The sequence below is a fragment of the Rhincodon typus genome, chromosome 38, assembly GCF_021869965.1.
Source record: "Rhincodon typus isolate 14 chromosome 38, sRhiTyp1.1, whole genome shotgun sequence".
NCBI classification, from domain to species: domain Eukaryota; kingdom Metazoa; phylum Chordata; class Chondrichthyes; order Orectolobiformes; family Rhincodontidae; genus Rhincodon; species Rhincodon typus.
The window spans coordinates 18,356,588-18,378,694 of record NC_063369.1 but is presented as its reverse complement, the minus strand read 5'-3'; the positions used below and the strand labels follow the sequence as shown (position 1 = coordinate 18,378,694).

At 43.8% G+C, this 22,107-nt stretch overlaps 1 protein-coding gene across 3 annotated transcripts in view; it reads right to left on the bottom strand.

Annotated features, from left to right (window-relative positions):
• Positions 1–1,125: 1,125 nt before the first annotated feature.
• pnpla6 (patatin-like phospholipase domain containing 6) overlaps positions 1,126–22,107 on the bottom strand; it is a 148,087-nt gene continuing 127,105 nt past the window's right edge. For all 3 annotated transcript variants that reach the window (XM_048617875.1, XM_048617876.1, XM_048617874.1), the window contains 6 exons: positions 20,722–20,870; positions 18,001–18,153; positions 16,525–16,641; positions 14,926–15,013; positions 9,567–9,721; positions 1,126–4,753 (listed from right to left, as the gene is read on the bottom strand). In XM_048617875.1, the coding sequence (XP_048473832.1) occupies positions 4,673–4,753; positions 9,567–9,721; positions 14,926–15,013; positions 16,525–16,641; positions 18,001–18,153; positions 20,722–20,870 (743 nt within the window). In that variant the 3' untranslated portion in view covers positions 1,126–4,672. The remainder of the gene's footprint in view (positions 4,754–9,566; positions 9,722–14,925; positions 15,014–16,524; positions 16,642–18,000; positions 18,154–20,721; positions 20,871–22,107) is intronic.

Here is a 22,107-nt window from a genome sequence, read left to right as displayed (position 1 = left end):
AACAGAATTTCCAGGCTGCTTTCTGCCACATTATTGAATCAATCTAATCCAATGTTCTTGTTTAAATCATAAACATTGATGGTATAACATGGGCAGGTACCAATCCTTTAATTGCAAGCAGGAACACAAAATTTTTCTGTATCACCCTGGGGTTGTAGACTGTCTATCTTTTATGCAGACTTGGATAATCTACAGCAGAAAGCTCAGTATTGGGAGAGGTACTACCAAAGATCCCACTGAGTCATGGACGACCCTGACTTGTGACCAAGCAAAATGGAGAAGGCTCATTCACGAAAGCATCAAAACACATTGTTGAGAACAGGCAGATGCTAAGTGTATCAAAGTCAAGGCCTTGGAGGGAAGCACACAAGCCTCCAAACAGTCTATCTACCCAAACCTTCACCAGCCCCTGGCCAACATTGCTCTCATTTCCAGAGTCCTTCAAACTGGATTCGAAGCAAAGCATTTTCAATCTTAAGGGATGGCTTTTTAAAAGACAGCTACTGAGTGCTAGAGCTCAGTGCCTGGAGTTAAGTCCTCTGTCTCACCACCCTGTTATACCCTTATACATTCACAGTTCTCTTTGGGAAACAGTGTGATGATTCACATGCTGGTCAGTCCCAGGATGTCACGGTCCGTTTCTCTCATATCTTTCTCCAAAACACAGAGGGTGTGCTTAGCATCATCCCCAAACAGAGAGCAGGAGCTCTGTTCTCTACCTGCTGGGACTGTCTGCAGCAGGATTCAAATCCTGCACCTTCTGCCTCAGAGGCTGGAACACTATCACGGCACCAAAAGGCTTGTGTTCAGCCCTTTGGGATAAGATAGCAGTGACTGTCTCCTGCAGCAATGGATTGTGGCATTGGCAATAAACCACACAAAGGAGAAGCTTTCTGTATTTCAACCAGACTGTTTGAACGAGTAGCTGTAAAGTCTTGGAGGTTGGAATTGATGAGTCAGGGGGCTCCCATCCGGTTTCACATGTGACCTACTACCTACTGAACAACACTGACTGCAGTTGGGGAGAGATTTCCACACTTTTGTTGATAAGACTGCAAAATGACCAAAACGATTTGGATTAAAGGAAGTTTGAGAGAAGTGGTACATACACAGAGGACATGACAGTTTTTGCAGTAAATTGTTTAATAGTATTTAATACCATTATTTCCTTTAAATATTCAACCATCAGAAATTGTGACATTTTCTGCTAGTCAATGATTTATTATATTGCTGATTAACTTTGGAAATAAATCTCACGTTAATCATTGCAAATGATTAAAACTACAAAAATGCACAGGATTATTCAACATCCATTACTGACCAGTGCAAATAGCAGGTTAAAAAAAGTTCAACTGAAAGTTGCATTGTTAGATTACTAGTGTTGGAGGTGCAAGAATCTCAAGGATCTGCTGGTTTCTTCACAATGTCTGTGCAACGTTGCTGAGAATGTCTCCACTTTTGGTTACAGTTGTGCCCATTCTGTCAATCCAGCAGCATCTCATTGGGGGCAGCGAGCCACCTGCACTAACTACAGAGCAAGAAAGGGGGGGCGGGGTGGCACAAAGCCATTACCACCCATACCAACAGGATGGTCATGGTTTGCCCTTTCCAGAGGCAAGCACCTTGTTAGTGCTGCCTGGTCTTCCTGTGCTATGCACACTGTAATGGGTCAGATATCTGACCCAAACTGAAAACCCCTCATCTCGAAACCAACTGTTCTCCTGAATTGAAAACCCAATTTCTGGAGCTGAGGGCTCCTTTTCATATGTAGCCATCTTCAATAGCCTCAATTCAGACTGGCACTGACGCTTGACTCAGTACGTGAGCGATAACAGGATCTTACTATTCCTGTTAAAGGAGGCTTGTTGTTTAAGCTTCTCGTGTTGCACTCATCAGGATGTAATCGCAAGAATACCAAATTTCAAATGGAACAATAATTTACACTAATACAGTACGAACAGTAGAACTTGTTGCTGTCTTTGAAATCTGGTGTTCTAACAACTCCATCCTGATGAACAGACCACGAAAAGTTTTGACAGCATGTCTCCCTTTACTGCATTACCGTGATCCTATTGGTGAAGTTTCTCCACATATTACTGAAATGTTGGTACATCCAAATGTTACTGCTTACTAGGATAGAACAGACCGGATTTATAGACTTCACTTCAAAAAGGTGATAAGTACAGGTTATGAACATTATCCCTATCACTGAAGCTGCAGCTAATTTTCCATAGCAGCTCAACATTCATTATAACCTTACTCTTTGGAATTTAGAGTTTTCCCTGTTGACACTGAAATGTACCAGACGGAGTCACTCTGGACATATCCAGACTAGCTTGGAAAGGGCTCTACAGGAAGTAGCTTCTGTTCTGCAGTGCCTGGAGTGGTTTGGTTGAACAGTGCTTCAACTAGCTACTTACAAGGTGCACTATCAAAACTTTTGACAAATGAGCCTATAGCAGGAAGGTTAAGGTGTTTCGTTACAACGCAGCTTTTTATCTTTCGATACTTACTCTGGTCCAGAGGTTTAAACAGGAGGAGGATAGCTAGGTGACTAGGAATGTCAGTGTGCTATTACTTGTTAAATGGGCAAACTCAGTGAGTTCGGCCCAACTGGTGAATATTCAGTCTAATCAGCTGTGGAGATGAGGAATGCTAAGTGAATCCTCGTACAGCAGTAACTAGTTTGTGGTCATGTGAATCCGGCAGCAGATTCTGCACCGCCAAATAAAATCCATTAGAACACAATCATAACTCCATCTGCAAAACATAATCTCATCACCTTCTCAGACTAAACAAAGCAGCATCTCGAGGATGTCGAGGGAATAAAGTAACCAATTAAAAGTCACAAATTAATGGCAGTGCAGGTGATTAAATAGTTGAACAGCAATAATTGATTATTCAAAAATTAAACATTTCAATAACATTATCAGTGCCAAACAAAAAGTGAATCCTAGTATAGGACCACATTACAACCATCAATAGCCCAACAAAGCCTTCCTGTCTTGTGGAGGTACAATTCTATCCCTGAAACAGTTCAGGGTCATCTGTACCCAAGAGACAGTGAGAAGCTCCCAGTAGTTTTCATATTTAAATTGTTATAAGCAGGAGTGCACTACGTGGGCTTTTCCTTAAGTGTAACATTTGTTTGAATGACTTATTTACTGAAATAAAACCACAGAACACTGGAGAAACTCAGCAGGTGTGGCAGCATCTGTGGACAGAAGAACAGAGTTAACATTTCGAGTCCATCATGACTCTTCTTCAGAACTGACATACTGGACTCAAAACATTAACTCTGTTTCTCTCCACTGATGCTGCACAACCTGCTGAATTTCTCCAGCACTCTGTTTCTTCCAAGATTTCCAGCATTCACAGCATTTTGTTTTTCTTTGACTTGGTGCTTGTTCCAAAGACTTCCGTCTGGTCTCTCTATGTTTTGTGCTGTACACTGCTCCTTGTCCACAGGTTCACAGTGATGGAATGATGGGCCGGTGTTTATTTAAGCCATGGGTTTGCAGAGTAGGAACAGACCGGAGATAAACAGGCCGAGAGACTTCCACGGAGCAGGACATTTTCACTTTTCATTCTCAGAGTCTGGAATTACTGATTGGTTTTGTAAACTAACGTGGACAGTGATCTGAACCCTTTGAAACTTGGGGAACTGAGGCGGGGGGGGGAAAGACAAACAGAGGGGGGTGTGGGGGGGAGAGGCGGGGGAGTGAAGGGGGTGGGTCGGGAGAAAGAGAGTGTTGAAAATGGGGAACGGAACAAAATGGGACAAGATGCATGTATACAGAGCTACAGTAATGCATCTATCATGGAGTGAACTCTGTTACTTACACTGTGTGGGGAATATCACAGTGTAATTCAACCATCATCTCCTAAGGAGTTAATCCACATGGTATGGTTCAGAAATGGCAGTGCAACATTAAATTTCTCAGTTGTGACAGTACTAACTGGAGTTTAGGACAGTAAATTCAGCTAATAGCTAACAGATTGTGAACACAGAGCTGAAGACTGATCTCTGTTAGAAGATACTGGCTATGATACAGCACCCACTGAGTTTAAACAGCGTTTAAACAAAACTGACCTCCGCTGATGGGGATCTGGAGCGCTGGTAAAATAAAAAACTAGCTCCTTTCTTGATTTGTTACCAATCTGCATTAAAAGAATGGACAGACACTGACTAGCTCAGCAAGTGACAGGATTTGACAAAGCCAGCACAGCATCAGAAGCCCAAAACCAGGGCTGCTGGCGATCCTACTTACTCACTTGAGTATCCCAATGACTTGGAATTTAAACAAAATTAAAGTATTGGGAGCAAGCAGCAAGATTTTCTACCGAGGGGAAAATTGATTGAAAGGAGGACATGGGATTCAGCAGCTTCGCTTCACTTCACCTGGAGTTAAAAGGAAATGCTGCATCCAACAGCAAACTGAAATGACAGCAAGCCCCCTGGACACTCCAGTGCTGGAAACCAGCTCCTGTAAACAGGAAGGAAAATAGTCCCTGATGGAGGAGGAAATCTGATACAAGTAGCATACCACACTCGCAAAGATTGGTGCAAGAGATGTTTTGCTATTCAACAGGATAATTTTGTAAATCCCTTTCTTTCGCTAGGTTCCGTTACTGAAGTGGGAGTTGCTGGCTAGGCTGACTAGGTAGAGTTTTAGCAACAGTCTGATTGGGTGCTGGGGTTTTGCTGGGTGTTGCTGCCAGCTTTACGATGCCTTACATTGTTCTGTTCATCCTGTGGAAAAAGAAAATAAAATTCATTAAAAATTCACTACGGGGAAGCTGATACATCAATTAGATATGACACAAGGGCATTCATAAAATATAGTCACATTAGATGTAAGCAGGCATGGTTTTTATGTCAGTGAGGTACAGGAGTCAGCATTTGGTTGTGGTGTGATCCTGGGTTTGGGAGGGAAGGAAGGAGAGTTTGTGGGGATCAGGGAAATGATTGAAACACACAAATGCTTTAATGAATTTAAAGCTGAACCAGATCCCCAATTCCCATTATTGCCACATCCCACATTCCACCAGACTCCCAATCCCCAATACTCTCACACGCTCCCATAGTAATTCCATAAGGTATTCTTCCACTGTTCCTGGTCCCCAAGCATCCCCTCGGCTCATTCGGCCCTGATATCTCCAACTATCCTTCACCCATCCACTAAAAACTAACCACAGGTTTGGTCAATTCAGAAGACCACCCCCCCCTCTCTCCCCGCATCCCCCACCACCCCAACCTCTCCCAGGAATGAAGCTCAGTTCAGGTCTTACAATGCTGAAGGCACCAGATGAAGGGAAGCTGCTATCTGCAACACCTGAGTAATATTCAGACTTCAGCTGATAAGTAGCAGGCAACACTCAGGCTGCTTTGACAGCCACCGGAACCAAAAGAAATCCCAGTCACCTCCACCTGACCATCAGCTTCACTGTTACCTCTGAACTGGTCAGCATTGATATCTTGGATAGAGCAATGAGTAAAAGCTGACCTGGTGTGTGGATTGATATTGTGGCCACATTAACTGTACAGAGGCTGGATCCTCTGGTGAGTGCCTCTCCATCATCGACAAGGATTGAAGACAAGATTGTGATGAGCGATGAACATTAGAAACCGGGGCAGGAGGTGGCCGCTCAGCTTCTTTAAGCCTGCTTCACCGTTTGATAAATTTACTGCTCATTTCTATAATTCCATTCCCAATATCCCTCAATCCCCTTTGTAGCCACTAAGTGATCTGAATTTTGTTTGTACTCAGCGACTGGGCATCATGGCCTTAAGGGGTAGGGATTCTAACCATTCAAAACTAAAGAAATTTCCTCTCTTCTCAGTTGGAAATGGTTGATTCCTTTGATTGTGAGAATGTGGTTCCTACTTGCAATGTTGAGTCAGTAGACAGAGCAGTAATCACAGAGTTGTTAAAGCCTAGGATATAGTCACCTTGTCTGCACCAGCTCTCAAAGAGCTTTTAATGGTGGTAACTTGTATCCACCCCATGAGCCCCCTAGTCACTACTGCCTTTCTGCAGTTTTAAGTCTGGCACTGCAAGTAGATATCTTTCCAGGTTGCTGCTATTGACACAGGTAGTCGTGGCTAAACATCTGATTGAGAACTCTCAGGAAATCACTGCACTGCCTATGGTCTACCATCCCAAATCAAAGCTGACCTGCCACCTCACTTGCTTAGTAAACTGCCTTCATCAAGTCAGCACTTCCTGCAGTCTTTCAAAGCCAAAGTTGTGTTGTCAAGCTCTCGGCTATTCAGGCACTCCTCAACCCCAGCTTTCAGAATCGTTTCACAGTGTTGGCGTGATCATTGGCTGTTCCTTGGTTCACTGGCACCCAATCAGCAACAGCACCTAGAGATACACATCACCCTGTTGGTCTCCAGTGCTATCAACAAGTTAAATTTCACCTCTACTCTCTATTTCCCAGTCTCACTTTCCCTTGTTAATTTCCTGTAGATTATTCTACTTTCTTAGCTCCATTCAACTCTGACATAACTAATTACAGCACGGAGGGAAACCATTTGGTCCATCTCCTGGCTGCTAGTCATTCACTCTCATCCTATTAACGAATCCTTATATATTGTTACATTTCATAGATCAATTCAAATCCCCTAAAATAACGGTGCTGCTTAAATAAACCCCAGTGGTCAGGAATACTCCATTCTGACAATGCACATAATGAATACAGTTTGAATATGTTCTTTTGTTGTCTCACAATGGCCTTTAATCTGTACCCATCAGGCCCATTAGTTTGTTCTTGCTGCTTTATCACAATTTTCCATTCCTGCTCAATCAATGGAACTTGGAATAGTTGTCTCAAACAGTGTCTTAATTTCTTTCTCAGTTTGGATAGCAGCATGAATTTTGCGTCTGGCGCATTTTGACACTTGAGTATCCATAGTATGCTGCACCCAGAGGGGCTTAACTCTGCAGCTGATGAAATGGTGAAACTTGGTTCTGTGGCACTGCAGCCATAACTGACTGCGTCTGGTTGCAAGTTTGGTAAAAACCAATGTTTTGCAGCACTGCCGCAGGGACAAGTCCCCATACTTGCACGTACAATAGGAAGAGGAAGTTAAACACTGATTGAAACTGAATAAAACAACAGAGATATCATGCACAATATCAGTTCTGCAAGATCAAATCACTGAGAGCGCTCCTGCCTCTCACTCTGTTATTCTCTTAGATTGTCCTTATCGAGGTGAACGTGACTGTCAATTAGTGTCTAGCAGAAAGCTTGCTGTTTGCTTTCACAGTGTTGCTGACTTTCTTGCTAGGTCTTCCTACCTTGGATCTGCCCCTTTTATCTGTGTTCTTTTGGTCCTGTTTCTTTTTACCCACTCCTTTGTGCCCAGTGAACCCAGTTACTGGGATGGGGGCATCACAGGTGAGGAGGAGCACAATTCCTGGTGTTTTTCCTCACCACAGGATAGGAACACTGCAGCCTATTATTGTGCAGTAGGGGTGCGGGGACAGAATGATAACGTTACTAGGAGCGGCACAGTGGCTCAGTGGTTAGGAGCAAAAACAAAGTTGCTGGAAAAGCTCAGCAGGTCTCATTGAGGAAGGGTCACCGGTCCCGAAACGTTAACTCTGTTTTCTCCTTCACAGATGCTGCCAGACCTCCTGAGCTTTTCCAGCAACTTTGTTTTTGCTCCTGAGTTACAGCATCCGCAGTTCTTTCGGTTTTTATTTGGCTCAGTGGTTAGCACTGCTGCCTCACAGCGCCAGGGACTCGGGTTCGATTCCACCCTCGGGTGACTGTCTGTGTGGAGCTTGCACGTTATCCCAGTATCTGTGTGGGTTTCCTCCGGGTGCTCCGGTTTCCTCCCACAGTCCAAAGATGTGCAGGTTAGGTGGATTGGCCATGCTAAATTGCCCGTAGTGTTCAGGGATGTGTAGATTAGGTGGGTTATAGGGGGATCGGTCTGGGTGGGATGCTCTGAGAGTCGATGTGGGCTTGTTGGGCTGAAGGGCCTGTTTCCACACTGTAGGGATTCTATGATGATGACTGGTATTGCCTGGACTAATGCTCCTGAGATGAGAAACCATGGCAGCTGGCGGAACTTAAGTTTGAGTAATAAGTTTGGAAATGAAAGCTGGGCATTGGGATTTTATAACAATTATCTGGTTCACTACTGTCCTTTAGGGAAACAAATCTGTTCTCCTTACCTGGTCTGGTATTTTCATGACTCCAGACCTGTTTGCAATGAGGGTGACTCTTAAATGCGCTCTAAAATGACCTAACAAGCCACTCATCTTAAGGACAATTGTAAAGAACTCCATAACTCTTTCAACAAGGTCTCACATGGCAGACTGGTTAAGAAGCTGAGAGCCCATGGGATCCAGGGTAATGTGTCAAATTGGGTCCAAAATAGGCAGGAAGCAGAGGGTGATGATTGAAGGGTGTTTGTGTGACTGAAGTCTATGTCCATTGGTGTACCACAGGATTAAATGCTGGGGCCTTTGCTGTTTGTTGTGTACATTAATGATCTAGACATGAATGTAGAAGATATGGTCAGTCAGTTTGATCTGTCAGATGACACCGAACTTGGTGGCGTGGCAGACACCAAGGAGGAGAGCCTTAGAATGCTATAAATGGGCTGGTCAGATGGATTGAACAGTGACAAATGGAATTTAATCCTGAAAAGCGTGGAACAGTGCATTTTGAGAGGACTTACAAGGCTAGAGATGGTTGAATGGTAGGACCCTAGGATTTACAGAGGATCAGAGGGACCTTTGTATGCATGCCCACAGATCCTGGAAGGCAGCAGGACCGAGGGATAAAGTGGTTAAGATGACATATAGAATACTTGCCTGCATTAGCTGAGGCATGGAACACATGAGCAGCAGGCCATGATGGAACTTTGTGTAACATTAGTCAGGCCACAGCTAGAGCACCATGTGGTTACCACATTATTGGAAGGATATGATTGCACTAGAGAGAGATTCATGAGGATGTTGCCTGGGCTGGAACAATTCGGCTATGAAGACAGGCCTGATAGGCTTGGACTGTTTGCTTCTAGCAGAGAAGGCTGGAGGAGATGTACATAGCTCTGAGAGGCATAGACAGGGCAGATCTGAGGAAAACCTCTCTCATCCAGTGGGTGGTAGGTATCTGGAACTGACTTCCTGAAAGGGTGGTAGAGGCAGGAATACACAAAACATTTAAGAGCTATTTAGATGAGCACTTGAAACACCACAGCATAGATGGCTTGATACTGCTGATGGGCTGAAGGGCCTCTTTCCATCATATAAAAGCTCTGACTCTATGACTCCAATTAAGAATGGGCAAGATCTTACCAGTAATGACCGCATCCCATGAAAGACTGAAGTTGAAGTATCTATCAGCTATAACTGAATAGCAGAACTAAGTAGAACAACAGCCTTGAAAGGATGAATAGGCTTGTCTTGTTACTAGAACTGTAATCCTTCACTGGATGATTAAATTTGGGAGAGTTTACTTTCCTGGGGTTATCCAACTCATAACTAACATGTAAGAAGATGAGAAATTCTGTAGAAGTGGTGATTCTGTCGTTCACTTACCATTTCAAAAGCAGATTCCTGAGTCCATTCAGCAGCTGAGTGGTTGGTTTCTGGATCGTCCTGGTCTTCAAGCTCCTCATTGTCATCTTGTTCCTCATCCCTCACTGCATCCATCACTTCATCCTCATATTCAGTAAGATAATCAGATTCTTCTGCTATGGAGAAAACACAAAGCATGTGATGGGCAGGCTCCCTGTATCTCTCTCTCTCCATCAGCAAAGGCACAGCACTGCTCTCGGAGTCAAAATTTATCACTGCCTCCATTTCAGGTTCAAAGAGAGAAGCTGTATTGAAACACCCCATTTGCCCCATGCTCCAGACTGACTTCCTAACACCTACTCAATTACCTGCCTCACCTACCAACTCACTTACCTCAATTCTCTCTCATTTGCTTATCCAACTTCTCTTGCAATTCATCTGCGCTATTCACCTCCACCAGTCCATTTGGCATTGAGCTCCACATTCTAACCACTCTCTGGGGTAAAAAGAGGTATCTCCTAGAATTGCAGTTTGAATTGATTATGGGCAAACCCACATTAACAGCCTCAGCCACAAGAGGACAGCGAGCTGGTCACAGAGGAGCGTGGCAGGGCAGATATTATCAAGTCTCACTCACAAGTGTAAAAATCTCCTCTACATGGTCTGATCATACCCTCTTGTGATTTTAAAGGCCTGATTCAGGAAATCCCTCAGCCCTCCCTTTGTATTCCTCTTCCCAGATAGGTACATGGGAGCTGGTGAAATTTGAATTCAATTTTTAAAAAGCTACCTTAGTGACGGCCCTGTAACCACTGCCAACTGTCACAAAAATTAATTAGTTCCCCAATGTCATTCAGGGAGGGAAATCTGCCGACCATACCCAATCTGGCCTACATGTGACTCCAGTACCACAAGAATGTGGATGACTCTTAACTGCCCTCATGGTAATTACGGATGGGTATGCAAGGGCATTTTGAGATCAAGAAAGGAGTGGTGTTAATTCTCGAAGAACATTAAGGTACATTTTCTATTCATTTATTCATTCACGGGATGAAGGTGTCGCTGGCTCGGCAGCATTTATTGCCCATTCCTAATTGCCTAGACGGCAGTTAAGAGTCAACCACATTGTTGTGGGACTGGAGTCACATGTAGGCCAGACCAGATAAGGATGGCAGTTTCCTTTCCTAAAGGACATTAGTGAGCCAGATGGGTTTTTCCTGATGATTGGCAATGGATTCACAGTCATCTTTAGATTTTTAATTCCAGATATTTATTGAATTCAAATTCAACCATCTGCAGTGGCAGGATTCGAACTCAGGTCCCCAGAACATTACCTGGGTCTCTGGGTTAACAGTCTAGCGATAATACCACGAGGCCATCGCCTCCCCATGTAGATAAGTCCCCAGGGCCCGATGGTATCTACCCCAGGATATTGATAAGGGCAAGAGAGGAGATTGCTGGAGCCTTGACCAAGATCTTTTTATCCTCATTAGCCACTGGAGAGGTCCCAGAGGACTGGCGAGTAGCTAATGTTGTTCCTCTGTTCAAGAAGGGAAATAGGGATAATCCAGGAAACTACAGACCAGCAAGTCTCACATCGGTGGTTGGGAAGCTGTTGCACAGAATTTTTAGGGATAGGATTTACATGCATTTGGAAAAGCAAGGCCTAATTAGGGGCAGTCAGCATGGCTTTGTGCACAGCAGGTCATGTCTTACTAACTTGAGTGAATTTTTTGAGGAGGGGACAAAGGTGATCGATGAAAGTAGAGCAGTGGATGTTGTCTACATGGATTTTAATAAGGCTTTTGGCAAAGCCCCTCATGGTAGGCTCATCCAGAAGATTAAGATGCATGGGATCCACAGTGACTTGGCCACATGGATTCAGAATTGGCTTGCCCATAGAAGGCAGTGGGTAGTAGTGGGAGCATGTTTTTCTGGCTGGAGGTCTGTAACTAGTGGTATTCCACAGGGATCCACAGAGGGACCTCTGGCGTTTGCAATATATATAAATAACTTGGATGAAAATGTAGATGTGGGAGGGGTCAGTAAGTTTGCAGACGATACAAAGATCAGTGGAGTTGTGGATAGTGCAGAAGGCTGTCAAAGGATACAGTGGGATATAGATCAGTTGCAGATATGGGTACAGAAATGACAGGTGGCGTTTAATCTGGGTATGAGATGTTGCACTTTGGGAAATCAAATGTTAAGGAAAGTATACAATTAATGGCAGGACCCTGAACAGCGCTGATGTATATAGTCTGTAGTTCCCTGTAAGTGGCCACACAAGTAAATAGTGTGGTAAAGTAGGTATATAGCATGCTTGCCTTTACTGGTCGGGGAATTGTGTACAAGAATCAGGATGTCATGTTACAGATTTATAGGACTTTGGTTAGGTCACACTTACATTATAGGAAGGATGTGGAGGCTTTCAAAATGGTGCAGAAGAGGTTTACCAGGATGCTGCCTGGATTAGAGGGTATGAGCTATAAGGAGAGGCTAGAGAAGCCCTCAGGTTGTTTTCCTCTTGAGCGGCAGAGGCTGAGGAGAGACTTGATAGCAGTCTATAAAATTATGAAATGCATAGACAGGATTAGTGGTCAAAATCTTTTTCCCAGTGCTGAAATGTCTAAAACTAGGGCACATACATTCAAGGTGAGAGGGGGGTAAGTTCAAAGGAGATGTGAGGGGCAAGTTCTGTTTTTACACTGAGAGTGGTAGGAGTCTGGAATACACTGCCAGGGGTGGTGGTGGAGGCAGATACAATAGGGACATTTAAGGGACTTTTAGACAAGCACATGAACATGCAAGGAATGAAGGGATATGGACCAAGGGCAGGCAGAAGGGATTAACTTAATTTGGCGTCATGTTTGGCACAACGTTGTGGGCTAAAGGGCCCGTTCCTGCACTGCACAGTTCTATGTTCTAGTCTACATTTTATGTTCTAAACTTCTAAAAAAATCCCTCCCTGTTCTAGCATCAAACTTGCACATGTTTTTTGGCACCCTTGCTATTTTCTTTGCATTATGGAGTTTTGATGAAATTGTTGCCACAAAGTCTGCACGCAAGTGCACTCTCATCAAGGTATAGAGGAGGCTGCTTTTAATGTGAAGTGAAACTGAGAATGTTCTTGCTGCATACTGTGCTGGTAGATACTTAATAGATAATGAGATCACACGTTACTAAGAAATAAATGAACCAACACTGGCACCAACAGTAATTCTGAGTGCAAGGGAGTTACTGGATTTATCAATCACTTCACTCATGCATGTCCAGTCCTTCTATGATGTTTTAATGGAAATAGCTGACAGTACAATGAGACCCAGACAACACAGTTACAGTGACACTGATTAATGAGGCCCTCCCCAGTTCACCTTCATTGCTCAGATCTTTGAGTATAGGAGTTGGGACATTATATTGAGGTTGGGCAGGACGTTGGTGAGGCCTCTTCTGGAGTACTGTGTGCAGTTCTGGTCGCCCTGTTATAGGAAGCATATTATTAAGCTGGAAAGGGTTCAGAAAAGATTTACCAGGATGTTGCTGGGAATGGAGGGCTTGAGTTATAAGGAGACGCTGGATAGGCTAGGATGTTTTTTCACTGGAGGGTAGAAGATTGAAAGGTGACCTCATAGGGATTTTTTAAATCGTGAGGGGTATAGATAAGGTGAATGGTAGGTGTCTTTTCCAAAGGGTGGGGGAGTTATTTTTAAGGTGAGAGGAGAAAGATTTAAAAAAGACATGAGAGGCAACTTTGTTTTTACACAGAGAGTGGCTCGTATGTGGAATGAACTTCCAGAGGAATTGATGGATGCGGGTACAGTTACAATGTTTAAAAGACATTTGGATAAATACATGAATAAGAAATGTTTGGAGGGATATGGGCCAAGTGAAGGCAGGACTTGGTCTGAAGGGTCTGCTTCTGTGCTGTATGACTCTATGACTACAGTTTTGTTTCCAACTTCCTAAAATAGATGCTGATGTAAAGTCAGAGCTGCCAACCACCAGGGCGGGCCTAAAATCTTTAGGAATTCAAAATTAATCACCAGGAGACTGATAGGAGCAAAACAAGGAGGAAATGTGGGGCACGAAAAGAAAATGGATTCTTATTTTTCTACCCCACGCCCCATTTGGTTTGAAATGCATTGCTGTAACAACGTTGGGTTCACAAGGAGAAAAGGATGTGTGGCTGATACACATCTGGCAGTGAATGGAGATTCAACTCAATTTACAGCAAAGGGTTGACTTGTTGGGCTGATGGAGGCTGGAGGTGAAACCTAAAACACGGAGGGCACAACCTAACCACCTGGAACAGTCCTTCCCAAACCTTTATCCACCGTGACATCACTTTGAGGCTGGAAGATTGTCGTGTCCCCTCAGTGGGCAGTTGGCTTGAGGGTTTGGAGGAGCGGGGAGAGAAGATCTATGATAGCGGATGTGGGGGAACAGGAAGAGATGGAATTGGCAGAGGTCACTGTCACAAAGATCACGATCCTACTTGGGGTCCTGGTGCCTGTTTTGGGAACCCCTGATCAAGAAGTGTGAAACTGATAAACTTACAAACATTTCTGGTTCACGAAACAAAACAAGTCACAATGCAGTCTTTTGTCAAATATGAAACTCTCAGCACACAGCAGCAACAGGGAAAGTGCAAGTACGTTATATGTGGCCAGTGCTGGTACTGCAGCTACATTAAGCAGAGACCGCATTTGGGTCAATGCTGGCAAAGCCGCATTTATTACCAATCTCCAAGGTAACAGGGGCTATCTGAAGACATTAAGAGTCAATTGAATCGTATGGGACTGGAGTCAATAATGGAGGCAGTGGTAGAGGGAGCAGTGGATTATCATCGCGAGGTTCTGGACTGATCCAGTGGAGCTATTCTAAGTGTTCTGCAGCATTCACGGTCGTTGTGGTGTCTAATGACATTGTCCCAGTGGGATTGGAGCTCACAACCTCTGGGTCACTGCACATAGCCAACATGGTTTGGGTGCCTAGAGTCCCGAGCACCGATACCCACAGTGCAGTTAGTCACCAAAAAATCCCAATCTCACTACTCAGCTGTAGGAGAACCTGAGGCAGGTCAGTTATCTAGTCATCTAGGCTAAAGTGGCTACACTGCACAGAGGAGCCACAAAACAACAGGAAACAGGATACCGAGACAGCAGCTTCTCCCATCTGCTGGTAGCCGATTTAGGCTAGGGTTAAAAAAAAAGGCTTTACTCAAATTTTTACGAAATGGGCCGCAGTGAATTGTCTTGAGAGTCTTGATTGATGATCAAATCCATTATTTGGGTGTTTTCCTTTCTTGACTCGTCTCTAGTTGAATTTTGAGTCAACTAAATAAAAAGACACTGAGAAAGTACTGGAAAAGTAGGCAGCTTACCGTCTGCTAAATTGTAGCTCTTTGGGGGTTCAATTCGAGACACAATTTCAGCGAGGTCAGTGAATGCAGCATTCGAGGACATAAAGGCCTGTAAGAGAAGATGTTGTTCAATAAAGCAGCCTCCATACAAACACTTGGCACACACCTTCTGACAGTGTGTGAATGATTTTGTATGTACAGCTTGTCTACAAAGCTCCTTCACGTTTAACCTGCTCAGTTCCAGTTTACAAGGAGCCATTAATTACATAGTCAAATATTCCAATGTGCTTCATGAGGAGTGTGGACAAAGAAGCATGAGAGCAAAAGGAGGGGGTGGGGAGGGGTGGGTGGGGTAAGTGAGATACCGTGGGGAGGTACTGTAGGAGGCACTGTTTGGAAACGGAATAAGTTTAAGACCTTGACATCTGACGGCTCAAACATCAAATACACAAGTGATTAAAATCGAGAATGCTCCAGGTGCCATAACTGATCAAGAGCATGTTGGTCCAAGTATTGGCTACTTTTTTTATTCATAAACAGAATGAGGGCATCGCTGTCCAGGCCGGCATTTATTGCCCATCCCTAATTTTTCAGAGTCAACCACATTGCTGTGGGTCTGGAGTCACACGTAGGCCAGACCAGGTAAGGATGGCAATTTCGTTCCCTAAAGGACATTAGTGACCCAGATGGGTTTTTCCAACAATCGACAATGGATTAACGGTCATTATTAGATTCTTAATTTCAGGTATTTATTGAAGTCAAATTCCACCATCTGCTGCAGCAGGATTCAAACCCGTGTCCCCAGAACATTATCTGGGTCTCTGGATTAACAGTCCAGCGACAATACCACTAGGCCATTACCTCCCCTGAGGGCAGGAATCTGTCCATCACAGATTGCCGCTCCCCCTACTGTCGCAAAAAAACAGAAACAGAACATTCTTAAAGGATGCAAGCCTCTTTTAATTATGGAGGGGGATGCGCTGACCGAGACTCAGAGTTATATAAACTCACTTCTGGACAAAGGCAAACACTAACACATACTGACACACCCTAGACATAGACATCAGACACTCAAACTAACAGACTCATCTATGGAGACTCATTCAGAAGATACTCGGACTAACACAGGCAGCAGATCTATTGTCAGAGCAAGGAAACAGCAGAACAGACACGGATTCTGGGGCAGGCTTTCCTTTAAGTGGGGAGAGATACAGAGTGAAACACAAACAAACTCAACTGGAGAGTCTGTGGCCAGCTGAATACAGGCCCTCTCACATCTCCCCTCCTGTAGTGAATATCTAAACACAGTCCAATCCCACAGACTGACAGTGGACATAATCTTCTTGCTCTCCCCATCATCACTGAAGCTGAGTAATACTCTGACAGCACTCCATCATTTATGGTAAAAAGAGACATTTTAAAAAGAATTTTGATTTGTAAATACAGGTGGTTTCTTGTGGCCCAGTGAGTGTACATGGGTGTTTCTGGATAAAATAAACTGGGGGTTTAAAGTACTGAGAGCAGAAACTTGGAGATTTAAATTAATATACTAGCCCCCTGCAGCAAGGAGTTAGCGGTTTTAAACTCGTATTATATTAGAAACTGGGATCTGTTACTCACATTCTTCTTCTTGATTTCATAATAATCGACTGATTTTCTGTCCGTTAGCATCTTGTCGATAATGTCGCCCCTGTTCCAGCTACTGAAGACCACCTTTCCGTACTGGTATCCGACATTCTGTGGGCAGTCAGGAAGTGAGCTGAGAGGAGGACAACACCAGCAAGCAAAACAACACAATCCATGAGGAACAGATTCCTGCCTCCATGTGCAAGTATGGACTTTGGGGTCAACAGTGGTGATGTACAGAGACCTGTGGCGAACTGAGGAGAGATTCCAATTATGGGGAATTTCCCCTCCTCAAAGACTAGCCTTGCTTTCTTGACCAACATAGCTGACCACCTGAAGCCCGGGAAAGTCATGCTAATGACGTGCACCAATAGGTGATAAGTAACATTTGTGCCACATAAATGCCTGTATATCTCCAGCACGACAGAATCTAACCATCTCCACATGACATACATACATATCACTAAGTCCTCCCCACATCCTTAATAGTGACTCCTGACCAAAACCTGAAATAGATCAACCAAAAGGCTGGGAATTGTATCACAAGCAACAAACCCATCTCCACAGTGCCAGCCCACCATCCAGAAGACACAAGTCAGGAGTGTGATGGAATACTTGACTCTATGACTTCCCACTTGCTTGGATGAGTGCAGCTCCAACACTCAAGAAGCTTGACAACATCCAGGACAAAGTAGCCCGCTAAACTGGCACCCCATCACATTCAACATGCACTCCCTTCATCACTGATTCTCAGTGGCAGCAAAGTACACACTGTAATAATGTGCAAACCCTAGCCTTATGCCATATTGGGCAAGGGGAATAAACACATGGGAACATCACAACCTACAGGATCCCCTCCAAGCCACATACCATCCTGATTTTTTCTTTCTTCTTTCATGGGATGTGGGCATCACAGGCAAGGCCAGCTTTTTGTTTTGACAATCCCTCCATGCTCTCAATATGGAAAGTTAGTTAGGGCCATTAAAAGTCAACTGCACTGCCCTAGGTCTGGAGTCACATGCAGACCAGACTGGCTGGGATTTCCTTCTCTAAAGGACACAGCAAATCAGATTTTTCTTTTTACAACAATTGCGATCAGTTTATTGATCGCCAGCACAGAGACCACCTTTACATGCCACACATATAGTAAACACAGTCAGCTGATTGTGTTGATTGAAAGTCCCTTGAGACGGCTTTGTAGTCATCCATTCCCCCTGTGCCCTCGATCCAAACACTGAACAACAGAAACAGGAATCTTGTAAAACAGAGACATATCTGTACAAAGGTAAAAAGGTGTGCAGAGGGCGGGGAAAGCCAAGCACTGGGAGAAGGCAATGCAATGGTATATATTTTTAATCAGACTGTTATATTATGGCACACCTCTGGAGCCAGTTCAAGCATATTGGGCTGAATGGCCTCCACCTTGCTCTACTACTCTTTGAAAACATACACCACAAGATGTTCACTTACATAAATTTCATCAAACTTGCCAAAGTCCATGGTTTTGAACCTGTCAATAGGTGGCCGAATGTATTCACAGTACGCACTGCTTTTTACCAGCTCCAGTTGTCGAACACAGGAGACATAAGCCAGTCGAGACTGAATTTCTGCCATATCTGGCACCTGTAACATATCAGATATTCAATGGTACATTACATGAGATCTGTTAATACCACCATACAAGACATGAACACCAATGCCCATTCCCAAACCAGAGCTCCAATCTCTCCATGAATTCCACTAGCACTAAAATGCATTTTGTACAATACGATTACAGCAAATGAGGAACTAGCAGGTGACAGACAGAGCACAAAAACAAGAGGAAATAGAAAGCAAGTGAGCATTAGTAAGTGCACAGAAATAGGTCTGCAGGTTGAGCCATTAACATGGAAATGGCGCTTCTCATTCAGTCAAGAAACACTTTCACTTTTTAATCTGCAGCACTGAACACAGTGTAGACCTTTATTACAGTTCTCAAATGTCTCACTATTTCTCAAAATGTCTGGGACACAGATCTCCCACAGCTCCCTCAACACTCTGGGGCAGGGTCCCTCTCTACAACTCAGAGGCCCAATCTTTTCTTCCCCACCTCTGCAAATCAGACAGGGGTACCATCCCAGACAACAAGGTGCAGGGCTGGATGAACACAGCAGGCCAAGCAGCATCATAGGAGCAGAGAGGCTGACGTTTCGGGCCTAGACCCTTCATCAGAAAAGGGGGAGGGGAAGGGGGTTTTGAAATAAATAGGGAGAGAGTGGGAGGCGGATAGAAGAGGGATAGAGGAGAGGATAAGTGGAGAGGAAACAAACAGGTCGAAGAGGCGGGGATGGAGCCAGTAAAGGTGAGTGTAGGTAGGGAGTTAGGAAGGGGATAGGTCAGTCCAGGGAGGAGTCCATTGGGGATGATCTGGTTCCGTAGGCAGGTGCTAAGGAAGGTGATGGGTACCATCCCCTAAGGAGTCACGCTGAGAATGCAGATGTTTTTTGTCCTGTAAATGTTCTGTTTTTAGTGATGAGGTTGCGAGGTTCTTCACCACCATTGCCCTAGTAAAATAAATAGTAACAAGATGCACTTAACAATGAGCGAGATTTCTTCATCAATGCATGGCTGGATGCCAGATCTGATCATAACCCTTGATGCACATGTCGTAGTCTTGGCAAAAATCAATGGCAACAAAACCAGCTAATGAACTGGAGGGAATGCAATGTGCTTAGTACATGGTGCCAAGGTGCTCACTCAACTTCTCAGTTCGTTACTTATTACTCATGAGTAGAAATATTAGACCACCCGAGTGTTGGCCAGTGCTCCTGTACTCCGAAGCACTGTTCTGTGACAGCATTCACACTCAACGCCTGCTCCAAGGTAACTCAGTCCTATACATGAGAAAGAATGTGCGTAAGAGAGGGAATGGAGAAACACACAAAGACTCCGGCTGAGTGAGATACATAGAGGTATCTGAGTGAATGAGAGGCAGCAATAAAGGACAAATGAGATGGTAATTCAGAAACATTCTGGGAACTGTCACAAATCTGAGCTCCAAATGCAAAGTGACAGCACGCAAAGGAATGCCAAGAGGTAGCAAAGCTGGGAAAGTAAAGCCCCCTGACATTCTATATCTACACAGCACCAATATCAAGCCCTCAATATAGGTGCTAGCACTAAATGAGACAAAAATCACCCTGCTGCATTGTCACAACATAATGAAGCACTGCACAAGGAACAAGGGGAAAATTACAAACAAAATGGCTTAATCTCAGCCCTGGTGATGTATTTCTACTGTTAGGCATGAGGCAGCGAGTGGGACTGTCACTTAAGATTTATTTCAAAGAGTTTGAAAGTAGGGAGGTCTTATGTAATTTTAGCAAGGCTTTAGTCAGACCACAGCTGGAATACTGTGAACAGCTTTGGTCCCCTTTCTTAGAAAAAAATATATTGGAATTGGAGGTAGCCCAAAGTTAATTCAGTAGAATTCTGCATATAAAGGAATTTTCTTATGAGAAGAGGTCAAGTACTCACTGGAGTTTGGAAGAATGACAGAAGACCTTATTGAAATATACAGAATTCTCAGGTGGCTTTACAGGGTAGTTGAGGGGAGGTTGTTTTTCCTTATGAGAGAGTCTAGGACCAGAGGGCATACTCCTAGAATAAGGGGTCACCCATTTAAGACAGAGATGAAGAAGAATTCCTTCTGTCAGAGGGTAGAGAATCTGTGGAATTCTTTAATTCAAAGGGCTGTTGAGACTGGGTCATTCAAACATATTCAAGGCTGATATAGTTTTTAAATCAGTAAGGGAATAGGGGTTTTGGGAAAAGGTGGGAAAGTGGAGTTAAGGATTATCAGATCAGCCTTGATCTCATTGAATGGCAGAGCAGATTCAATGGGTTTCTGTTCCCATGTTTTACGGACAGGTGAGAGTGCGGTGTAGTTTAGTTTGGCGACTGTGTGAATATGACCCCCAGCTATTTAATGGGGCTGGGGCAGTGGTGGTGGGGTGAGTGGAGTGGGGTTGTTCTCCGAATGGCCTTCACAGCCCACATTCAATTGCCACCCCGAGTGAGAAGCTGCGGGACAGCCAAAAAAAACTAAAATCCCTTGCAAGATTCTCTCTCACTACAGCAGCCGGCCTTCCCCAAACTCCTTTAAAAAATGTACACCGTGTAATTGCATGAAAGACAGGCTTTTCTTCCTACTTTAACTTTTTCTGCCCATGGATTTAGGCGTTTCCAAAGCAGCCACCATCCCGAAAGACTGTCTCCATAGTTACTCAGCTCAGCTTCATCCCTGCTGCCCACATCAATGGCAATCACTGTTTTGGCGCCCATATTTCTTGCGATGTCAGCTGTAATAAAAACAATTCATTTAACGCTTGTACTGAATAAGACACAATTTGTGCACACTGTGCAGTAGGCTGGCATTCCCCATCAAATGAAGCTCTCTGCAATCTATCCTTGGAAACAACTCCCTGTTGCCATTTTGGTACTTAGAGAATCACAGTCCTGTTTTTGCATCATGCTCTAAACACAAGGTTCTAACCTCATTACATTGTCAATATACACAAGCTACATTGTACTCCACTTACCGTGATCCACTTTAAACAAGGTGACAAATGAGGAATCAAAAGAGAAACTTTATTGGCGTTTATAATAAATAAAAATTCTATTAATGCACAAGTTTAAAATCTCTTCGTATAAACCAAAACTGAATAATGAATTCCATATGGAGTAATAGACACTTTGGATATGAGTAAAAGGCAGTAATCTCATCCTGCACCGTACAAATGTAACTGGAGGGTTTGGGACCTGTAATCTTATCCCAGTATAAATAAAAGGCACATGAGGGTTAGGAACAGGGAATATGCTACCTCTGTTCATTTCTGTCTACATTGGTAGAGGTGCGCAAGAGACCAAAAACCTGCAACTATATTTATCAAATAAACAGGGAAGAAATTTGTGTAGCAAAATGAAGGAAAATAAGCAATGTGGCCACTGAAAAGAAACACGGCTGATCCATAGCATAGCCAAGTTACGTGGTCACTGCAGAACAACGTAGCTATTGTATAATGGTCTGACCAGGGATTTAGAAACAGTGATAAAAGTGATGCAGGAAATCCGTAATTAAAGGTTTGGTGTATAATAGATGGCTGAGGGATAGCAATCTGGCAAGTGGATAAATTAGTCATCCTACAACAGCTTGGCCAGCACGCATTCAGAAGAAAATAAATTGGCCAGCGTACAGCAATGTAAATGGTATGTAATGTGGCAAAAATAATTGTTTAGACCAATATATATTATCCAACCATGGTGAAAATTAAAGTTGACAGCATTTAGCAATGCGACAGTGCTGAACATTGCAATAATCATGCCGTGTACAACAAATGCAGTCAAAAACATTTTAAAAGAGAAGAAAATGTTGATTTTAGGTGTGACATATAATCAGTCAGGTACGCTAATTTGATTGCTGTTGCACAAGACAGACTAACAAGCCAGGGGTCGGGAAAATGGGAGCGCTACTGAATACAAGTGCACAAAGTTCATAAAAACTGAAAGAACTGCGGATGCTGTAAATCAGGAACAAAA